Below are 9,974 nucleotides of genomic sequence, written 5' to 3'. Positions count from 1 at the left end.
TCTCAGGAAAGTGGTGTCCATGAGCACAGGGCATCACCCAGTGGCACAGAAGAACTGGCTGTGGGACACAGTGGCATCTGGAAGAGAATGTCTAAAGGCTGGGGAAAAGGTTGGCTGAGAGGCAGAAGAATGGCTGGCCTGTCCCAGTTCTCCCAGCAGCAAGAATCAGTGGGGGCAGAACCTATTGGCCCAGCTGCCAGCTCTAATGAGGAGGTGCCCTTCCTCTCCCCTTCAGCCCCACTGGGTTCAGGGCCTCCGGGTCAACAACAGTTGAAGGTGAACACTTGGTGGGTGGGTGGGTGGGTGGGTGGAGCCAAGTTCCTCACTCCTGAGTGAGGAAGAGGACAGAAAGGTCATGTGATTAAAGGTGGGTGATCCCTTGCTTTGGTCCCCTTCCTATGGGTCGCTATGGTGACCCCCTCTCATCTTTGGAGAAGTGGAAAAATGGAGACTAAAATTCATAGGGGACATTAAGAAATCTCCACAAGAAAAAATGATATTGAAAAAGAAGACAAAGACTGGATAGCACATCTTTAACATTTTCACAGGTTTCAAATAAAGTTGAGGGCCGGGGAGATGGCTCAGTGGCTAAAGTGACCACATGCAAAGCCTGACATGGGGATGAGCATTGATCCCGGCACTCCTAGAAGACAGAGGCCAGAAAATTGGCATCGGGGTGTGATTGATCCCAGCACTCCTAGAAGACAGAGGCCTGGAAACTGACATGGGGGAGAGCATTGATCCCGGCACTCCTAGAAGACAGAGGCCAGAAATGGGAGACTCCTGGCAGCTGGTGGGCCAGTTAGCCTGGTGCACAAGCAGAGAACAAGAGAGGCCTTGCCTCCGACAGAATGGAAGGTCAAGATTGACACCTGAAGTTATTCCCTGACCTCCATGTGCCTTCTGTGACACACACACACACAGCACACACACACACAGCACACACCCCCACAAAATAAAAACAATGAAAATGACCAAAACACTGTTGCACTGCCATTAAGATTGTCACATGAATGGTGAAGTCGGCCTGAGAGTCCGGAAACCAGCCAAGCCGTCTGGCCCTGCAGAGTGGAGCAGTGACCAAGAGTCAATCTGAAAATGTATGCAGGATCCTCATCTCATCCCATATGTAAAATGGATTGGATAAAAGCTAAAATTATAAAACCTGTGGAAGAAAATATAGGACCAAATAGCCATGCTTTAGAGACTGTTTTCTTAGCTGTCAGTACAAGTGAAGAAAGGGGGAAAAAATGAGTAAATTAGACTTCACAAAAATTTACGATATGTGCATTTTAACAGGCTAGTATAAATTAGAGAAGATAATCCATGGGGTGGGGGTGGGGGATAGCCCAGAACATCGTATGTTCCATAACAGCAGTGTCTAGTATACATAAAGAATTTGTACAACTGAACAGAAATACCAACAATCCAATTTTAAGAACTGACCAACAGCGTTGGCCAGAAGTCACACAGGTAGCAGATAGCACCTGAAGCAGTGTCAGTGTCCTTCGTTGCTGGGGAATGAACAGCAGAAGCGGTGTGCTTCTACTTCATTCGCACTGGGATGACTAAAAAATAGAAAGAAGCTTGTGGGCTGCTGAGCTTGGCTCAGGTGGGAAAGAACATTTGCTGTACAACCACAGGGACCTGAATTCAGATTCCCAGGACACCGCCCCACACAGGCCTGTGTGCCCAGCACCTTGGAGGGTGGAGACCAGAGGATCTTCAAGAGGGCTTGCTGCCTATCAGCCTAGCTCCATTTTCTGTTTTAGGGAACAAGACAGAGAGTGAAGGAGCAGGACACCCAATGTGTCGTCTGGCCTCTACCTGTCCAATTGGGTGTACAGCCTATGAATACAATACATACGTCTGTGCTCATGTGTGTGCGCACAGATGCACGTGCGCACATGCACACACACACAATAAGTTTGGGCAAAGATGTAGAGAAACTGAAACTCTGTGGACAGCTGGCCAGAGTGCAACATAACACAGACCCAGGTCTGTACCAGATAGTTGCCTCGGGTGAAAAAGGTGACATCATCTGCTCAGCAGCGCCTCCTGCAGTCTAAACTTTGGACAGACCTTTTTGAGTCTGCTGTGGGATGGATTGTGGAACCGATACATACTAGCAACCATAATGACACTTCTGTAATCGTCCTAAACTTGTTCAGGATGCAAAGTATTTCATTCTAGGATTTCATTTCAGGATTAAGTATTTCATTCTAGAACATGGTAGAGACGTCAGGAAGCATCCAGAACACAGTACACAAACCAACATTGTTTTCTAGGAATGGGCTTATATGCTCTACAGTGATCTGCGTTTGTTGACCTAGATTTTGAACTTTGGCAGGGAAAGGTAAGCCAGACTGTCCAGTTCACATGTGTGAAAACAGAAGGGCACCCTGCGTTGCTCATTTGCATCAGCGGGATTATTTTAACTGCCAGTAAGAGGAAGCCCTACCTCTGAGACTTCAAGGGGTGGATGCTGCAGCGTCTTTGATTTTGCTTGAATTCATCAGGCCCTGGTGCCGCTTGTGTCCTTTGACTGCCAGGGAACAATGGACAGAAAGGACCAGCACCCCAAAGCAGGGCTTTGTGATCTGCAGGCCTCTGCCTGAACAAGGAGGCACCCCCAGAAGGCACGGGGGGGGACTTTCCCTGCATCTTATTGGCCAGAACTGTGTCACATGCTCTTGTTCAAACCAATCAGTGGCTGCTCAAGATAAGGACCTTAGCACCCACATAAAGAAGTCAGGTGAGGCTCCATGAGCCTTTGATTTCTGTGCTGGCCAGGAAGAGATAGGAGAATCCCTGGGGCTTGCTGGTCAGCCAGTGAGCTCCAGGTTCCATGACAGACCCTGTCTCAAAAATAAAGGAAGGGACTTGGAGAGAGTGGTTAAGAGTACTGGCTGCTTTTCCACGGGACATAGGTTTGATTCCCAGCACACACGGCAGCTCACACCTGTCTGTAACTCCAACTCCTAGGGACTTGACACCCTCCCCCCACCTCTGGGGTCACTTCATATAGACACACATAGAGGCAAAGCACCCATATACATAAAATAAAAAATATCTTTTTGATTAAAAATAAGGTAAATAAAGTATTTTTAAAGGTTGAGAACATCTAACATAAACCTCTGGCTTCCTCAGGCAGTCATACACACAAAAACACATACAAATAATCAATAAACGAATAGAAGGGTAAACTAATTAATTAATAGGCTAATTACTGGCAAAGGAAACAAGACCTGGTGGTTGACTTAAGCCAATCAGGACCTACCTAAGGCGGGAAGTGGCGCACCTCCTTTGAAGCAGGTGTCCAAGACAGACAGCAACACCAGGACAAACTTGACTTTTTTAAAAAAGAGAGAGAAGGAGATTAATATTGAGTGACAACTGTATTAATCTGTCTTCTCCAGAGAAACAGAGCAGAAGAGGTGCACAAATATATGTGTATATAAATGTGCACACATCTACATGTATGTATATACACTCTACACATATAATATATACTCATAAAATATGCGGCCATCCTCTGGGATCCATAGAGAATGGACCAAATCCATCTGGTGCTCCTGCTCCTCGGATGGCTGGCGTCTGTGCACACATCCTCCTATACACCTCTCTACATGGTCTCTAATACTTAAAGCAGTGCAAATGGCATGTGATAGACACTGGGCAGTACTGAGTAAGAAATAATCGTGTGGGGCTGGAGAGATGGCTCAGAGGTTAAGAGCACTGACTGCTCTTCCAGAGGTCCTGAGTTCAATTCCCAGCAACCCACAGGGTGGTTCACAACCATCTGTAATGAGATCTGGCGCCCTCTTCTGGCCTGCAGCCATACATGGAGGCTGAACACTGTACATAATAAATCTTAAAAAAGAAAAATAATTGTGTGAAAACAGCTCTCACGTGTTCAGCACAGAGGCTGCTGTGGCCAGTTCTTTCCTACCCACCGTTGGTTAAATTCACCTGCAGCTGCAGAGGCAGACTATATGTGTGCACATACATGTACAGGAAGAGAGATTGCCGTAAACATCACCTCACACAGTGATGGAAGCTGAGATGCCCAAGCTCTTCAGATCTCCTAGACCTGAAGATTCAGGAAGGCTGGTAGTTCAGCTCAACTCTGTCTGGCAAGCTGGCATCCATGAAGAGCCAAAATTCTGATTTAAATCCAATTCCAAAAAAGTTCAAGTGTCCCTGACTAAGTGATTGCAGAGAGGCGGTCCTCTTCCTCTTCCATTTTCTCCTCTTTGGGTCCTCAGGTGCCTGCACAAGGCTCACCCACACTAGGGAAGGCGGTCAGCTGTCCTTCCTTGTGGAATCTATTGTTCCTCTTACCCAGCATGCTCCAAGGGATGCCTGACCTACTCCTGTCTGGGTGTACCTTCGATTTCCCAGCCCAGGAGCCAGGCAAGCTAACCGGGGTTCCTCTGCACTGAGAATGCCTCCCTTATTCTCTGTCATGTGTCTTAAAGGCTTTCTCTGGGGGATCCTCCGTGGAGTTGATTGGCAGCTTAAATGAGACAACACGCGTGACGTTCATGGCACAGCATTGGCCTCATCAGGAAATCGCAGCTATTATCATTCTTACTGCATTGCGAATTGTGAGAATCATGCCCTGTGGGGGACAGCAACAAGGAGCTAATTCTTAAGTATATTTAAGTGCCTCTTGTTAGTGTTGCACGCAATGTTCATGTTCGTCTCTAGAGGGTGCTGCAGACACAGGCGTCTGTCGCCAATGGCGTTGTGGGGCCCGGAAGAAGTTTCTGGGCTAGGAGGAGGCTTTCCGAAAGGATCTCAAGCTTCACAGAGAGGGTGAGCTGGCTACTGTTATGTCAACGACACAAGCCTCAGTCCTTAGAGAGCAGAGAGTCTCAACTGAGAAATTTCTTCCATGACATTGCGCCGTAGGCAAGCCTGTAGGACATTTTCTTAATCGCTGATTGATGATTGGGGCCCAGCCCATTGTGGGTGGAGCCACCCCTGGGCTGCTGGTCCAGGTTTCCACAGCAAAGCAGTCTGAGCAAAGCCAGTAAGCAGAACCCCTCCATGGCCTCTGCATCAGCTCCTTCCTCCAGGTCCCTGCCCTGCTTGAGTTCCTGCCCTGACTTCCTCCACTAAGGAACAGTGATGTGGAAGTGTAAGCCATAACCTTTTCCTTACCAAGTTAGTAACCCTGACGAGGACAGTTGGTACCAGCATAGTGGGATGTTGCTGTGACAGACGGGAGGACTGTGGAAGGACTTTGGAACGCTGGACTAGAAAAGACGTTGAGTGTTGAGGACTCAGTGGGCTGTTCTGTAGGAGCCTGGGAGAGAAAAATGTTGAGGATAGTGAAGATGATGGCGGCCTGTCTTGTGAAGTGTCAGAGGGAAGCCAAGATTATCAGAGCAGTTGTTTTGAATTGAGAATCTGTGGTTCTGGTCAGCTGGGTCTGAAGAGTCAGCTGTGATTAAGAAGAGACCAGCATCACTGAGGTGAAGTCTTCTGGGAGGTGTGTCCTTAGGGCCAGCACACAGAAGCTGGGGACCAGAGGCAGCCAAGGTTGTCTCGTGATAGCAGCTGAACTTGATAGTGCAAGAGTCACCCGGTAGTGTTGGCTTTGAAGGCCTGAAGGGGTCATGGAGAGCAGCTGAGGCTTGGCACTGTGTGGCAGGGCTGGGGTCCCTGAAGAGAACCCAAGAGAGGCCAGCGGTGAAAGTGCAGCCCAGTTGCCACAGAGCCCCCAGCACTTTGGAGATGCCAGTACTATGGGATGGCCACCAAGAACAGCAGCAGTGGAGTGGAGCCAGCCAGAGCCTGGAAGACAAGCTGTGTGCTGCAGAGGGCAGAGCTGGAGAAGTGTCCAAGTCCTTTGGAGGAGCCCAGAAGATGGTGAGTTAATCCCAGACATTGGACATTGGATTATTGGCACAGTTATTTGGTTTTGCTTTTTTCAGATTGTGACTGTGCCCTGGTTCTCCTCTCTTGAAGTGAGAAATTTCATTTATTTTTGATTTTATATGAGCTCACAGTTGAAAGCCTGAATTTTTAAAAAAGATTTTTAGGCTCTAAAAGTTCGAGACCAGCCTGGTCTACAGAGCTAGTGCCAGGACAGACTCCAAAGCCACAGAGAAACCCTGTCTCAAAAAAAAAAAAAAAAAAAAAAAAAAAAAAAAAGAGGCTTTGGGTTCTTAAATCGACTGAATTTTAAATGCTGCATTTGTAAAGACTGTGGAACTTGTAAGACTTGTAATATTTAATGTTGTGATGTTCATATTAATGTGTGCACTTGGGGATGACCAAGAAAGGAAAAGTGATGTGTTTAACAGTGATGCGTTTGTGTGTCAAACTGACAAGAAGAAAGTTGTGCTGGCTAATTTTATGTAAGCTTGACACAAGGTTCAAACATCAGAGAGGAGGGAACCTCAACCGAGAAAATATCTCCATCACTTTGGGCTGTACACAACCCTATAGTGCATGTTCTTAATTAGTGACTGGTGGGTAAGGACCCAGCTCAGTACAGGTAGTGAGTGCCACCTCTGGGCTGGTGGTCCTGGCTATGTTCTATAAGAAAGCAGGCTAGGGGGCTGGAGAGATGGCTCAGTGGTTAAGAGCATTGCCTGCTCCTCCAAAGGTCCTGAGTTCAATTCCCAGCAACCACATGGTGGCGCACAACCATCTGCAATGAGGTCTGGTGCCCTCTTCTGGCCTGCAGGCACACATGTACAAGGAATATTGTATACATAATAAATGAATAAATACATATAAAAAAAAGAAAGCAGGCTGAACAAGCCATGAGGAGCAAACCAGTAAGCAGAACTCCCCATGACCTCTGCATCAGCTCCTGCCTCCAGGTTCCTGCGTGTCTGAGTTCCTGTCTTGACTTTCTTCAGTGATGAACAGTGATGTGGAAGTGTAAGCTAATTAACCCTTTCCTCCCCAACTTGCTCTTGGCCGTGGTGTTTCATCATCACAGTAATAGTTAAGTCGGACAGAGCGCAAGGCTTGGAATTCAGACCTAAGGCAATGTCCAGTCCCCTCCAAGGCCACTGCTGTGGGTCTAGACAGTCATTTATATTAGGGGAAAATCCTGCATTTTCAAGGGTTATCCCAAGAAGCTTTGCGGGGCTTGGTGTGGAAAAGAGAAACATCTGATTTGATGTTTCTAGATTGAGGCTTAAGCTCCCAACTCCAACTCACCCAGCTCTAGTTAGCGTGCCCTAGTGAGGAGAGCCACATGGTCCATGACTTACACTGTTGCTTGCTTGCTCTGTGGACCCGAAGAAAACTCTCCCAAGGTTTGGGCTTGGTTTTCTTTGTGGGTAAGGATCATGGAGGACGGAGGTATGTGGATCAGTGAACTTACGCAGTCAGAGCTCAGCACATAGTACATCCTTAATTTATTCTTATCTTTTGTCAAGTTCGTATTTCCCATTCTCTGGCATCCTGGAGGCACCAGGCACACCTCACTGGAGAGGGTGAGGGCGTATTGTGACTGAAAGCCTACCAGCACACATAAGAGGGGCTCTGGGACCATGGCTGCAAGCCCTAGCTCTTCTGAATGGAGGGGCTGGGTATAGGAGGAAGAGGGTGTAGTTATTGCTGATTCAGTGCATGGTCTCCAGGAGCCTACAGGGTCTTGGCCCATGCCGTACCACAGTCTGTCTTGCTTTGCCACTCAGTGCCTCTGACCGCCTTTCATGCTGTCTTCCAGGCAGGCACACCCCAACTTTGGGGGCCTTTAATCTTCCTGTTCCTTTACCTCCCGGGCTCTTACTCCCCTGGCATCCCCAGCCTCCTCCTTTCTCTCTGTTCAGTGAAAAAACACAGCTTCCCTGTTTCAGGTGTCAGTTCCACTCACTGGGACCTCTCCTGTGTCTACTCCACTTCTTCCAGAACCTTCCACCTCACTATCCCTCACTCAGGTGTTTTACAGTCTACTGTCCGAGTGCCACAGCAATGTGCCCATGCTTCAGACTCTCCAACGCTGTGACCTGGCACGTTGGAGGTGCTCAGTGAATATTTGTTGACCTGATTTCTCTCTGGAAGCCACAGTCGGGGATTTAGGATGTAATTGGTGAAGGCTCTGGGTGAACACACCTTTGTCCTAACAGGACTGGAGATTCTGGCTTACGGGAGCTCTGTGTGGGAGTAGACACATAAAGGACCAAAACCTAGTTCCCAATATAGAGGAGAGAGCACCGATGAGGCTCGCCTCCCCAGGGGAGAAAAGTGTATCTCAGCAGAGTCTATAAAAGAAACGGAGAGGAGGAGGAGGAAGATATGAAGCAGAAGCAGTTACCCTTTATAGCCACCAGACTTTTCTCTGGTCTGTGTTGAGAATTCCAGATAAAACATCTCGATTGATTATCAGATCATTCTAGAACTTATATCCACTTTATACAGGATGAATCAAGTCTTATGGAGGCAAGACCTGACTTTGAGTCCCTGCCTCAGTCTCCCCACTGAGGAGGTACGTGTCTCCATGTTAGCTTTGCCCCGTTTTAAATATGCATGACTGGAGACACAGGATATGGACCACAGTGCCATATCTTATGTTACTCTTGGCAGCTTGGCACCGGATGATACTGATGCCCTGGAGGAGGCCTGTGAGGATGGTGCCTTGGAGGACTGCCAGGATGCTATGTGCTTTATACTGTCCAGGAGGCGGCGCTGAGGTCTCGCGGGCGGGGCGAGTGGGAGGGTTCTGACGTCCACATCCTGGGCTGTCATTCATCTCCCGCCGGCCCCGCCCCTCGCGGTTGCAGCAGGACGCGGAGAGGGGACCCTTCGCACCCTGCACCGACCAGCACGAACCATGGCATCAGTACCTGCGGGTAAGCATGGGTGGGCGGCGGGAGGGCGGCCAGGCCCCTCAGCCTCAGCTCGGCTCACCACCCTTCCCTGCTTGTCCCGCAGAGGCCGAGACCCGCCAGAGGCTGCTGCGCACTGTGAAGAAGGAGGTAGGGGCAGCCACCCCGGGGCGACAGGGTCACCGTGGTCACCCGGCTGGCAGTGACTGTGCATGGCTGACCAGGGCCGGGGCCGGGGAGGGGTTCAGGGGTGAGGGGTCCTGGGTGTTTAGGGGTGTAAGACTCTCCAGGTGTGGGAATGGTAGGAGTCTAGGTGGGACCGGTCCTTGTGGAGGAGCAGGTGGGTGGTTCTCACTCCTGGGGTGGGGTAAGGTGATGTGGGGCCCCTCCATAGTGATGCAGAATGTCCCCAGGTTTGGGGCAGGGGAGAGGTTCAATTATGAATCATTAAGCTAACCCCCTGCTCCACCCCAGATGCTCAGTTCTTAGAGCCACCTCTAGGTGCCAGGGACTCTGTCTGAAAGAGCTCTTAAGGGTCACAGGGCAGCTGTCCCCCTCTTGCTTGCCTGCCATGCACACAGGATCAAACAGGAGTGGCTGCCTGCCTCCGGGGAGGAAAGCGACAGCTGTGAGCCCAGGCATGACCTCCCAGGGCCCTGGGAGTAGAGACAGTTTAGAAGGCTGAGGTGGCATTTCGATGTCTGTGGGCCTGTAGGTGTAGATGTGCTTGAGTGTATGGGAAACACATGTGCAGTTACCTGGAGATACCAGTGTGAGTCTACATGTGTGTATTTGTGTGAATGAGTAAGATTGAGTGTATGTGTATAGTGTGGTGTTGCCCTCCCCATTTTATCTCCACCCTCTCCTTCAGCCTGCCCTCCCCCACTGCCTCTTCTTCATCTTGGGGTTCTTATCCCAAGAGATTGCTGGGCTGTGAATCCATGAGCCAGGCTGGAGTCTGTCCCTTGCTTCCTGAGCATGGGTGTGTGTCTGTACCCGTCTGTACACCTGTGTGATGCAGGCGTGTTTTATGTACAGGTGCCACCCGGGAGGCCCTCCCTTCCTGGTGGCAGCCACCTGGGCAGCTGGAGGCTGGGACTTGTTGCTGGCACCTTCTTCCTCTTGGGGCTCGTGGGTGTGACTTCTGTATGTAGCTTATTCCTTGTCTAAAAG

The 9,974-nt window shown here is 49.5% G+C and overlaps 1 protein-coding gene across 2 annotated transcripts in view; it reads left to right on the top strand.

Annotated features, from left to right (window-relative positions):
* The first annotated feature begins 8,562 nt into the window (after positions 1–8,562).
* The window catches only part of Sgsm1 (small G protein signaling modulator 1), a 72,441-nt gene continuing 71,029 nt past the window's right edge, over positions 8,563–9,974 (top strand). Inside the window, exons 1-2 of one of the 2 annotated variants that reach the window (XM_005344240.3) lie at positions 8,563–8,825; positions 8,908–8,951. In XM_005344240.3, coding sequence (XP_005344297.1) covers positions 8,807–8,825; positions 8,908–8,951 — 63 coding nt within the window. In that variant the 5' untranslated portion in view covers positions 8,563–8,806. The remainder of the gene's footprint in view (positions 8,826–8,907; positions 8,952–9,974) is intronic. The other variant, XM_005344241.3, reaches the window with a different exon arrangement.

Source organism: Microtus ochrogaster, chromosome 2, assembly GCF_000317375.1.
Source record: "Microtus ochrogaster isolate Prairie Vole_2 chromosome 2, MicOch1.0, whole genome shotgun sequence".
NCBI lineage: Eukaryota > Metazoa > Chordata > Mammalia > Rodentia > Cricetidae > Microtus > Microtus ochrogaster.
This window is presented reverse-complemented; position numbering and strand designations above follow the sequence as displayed.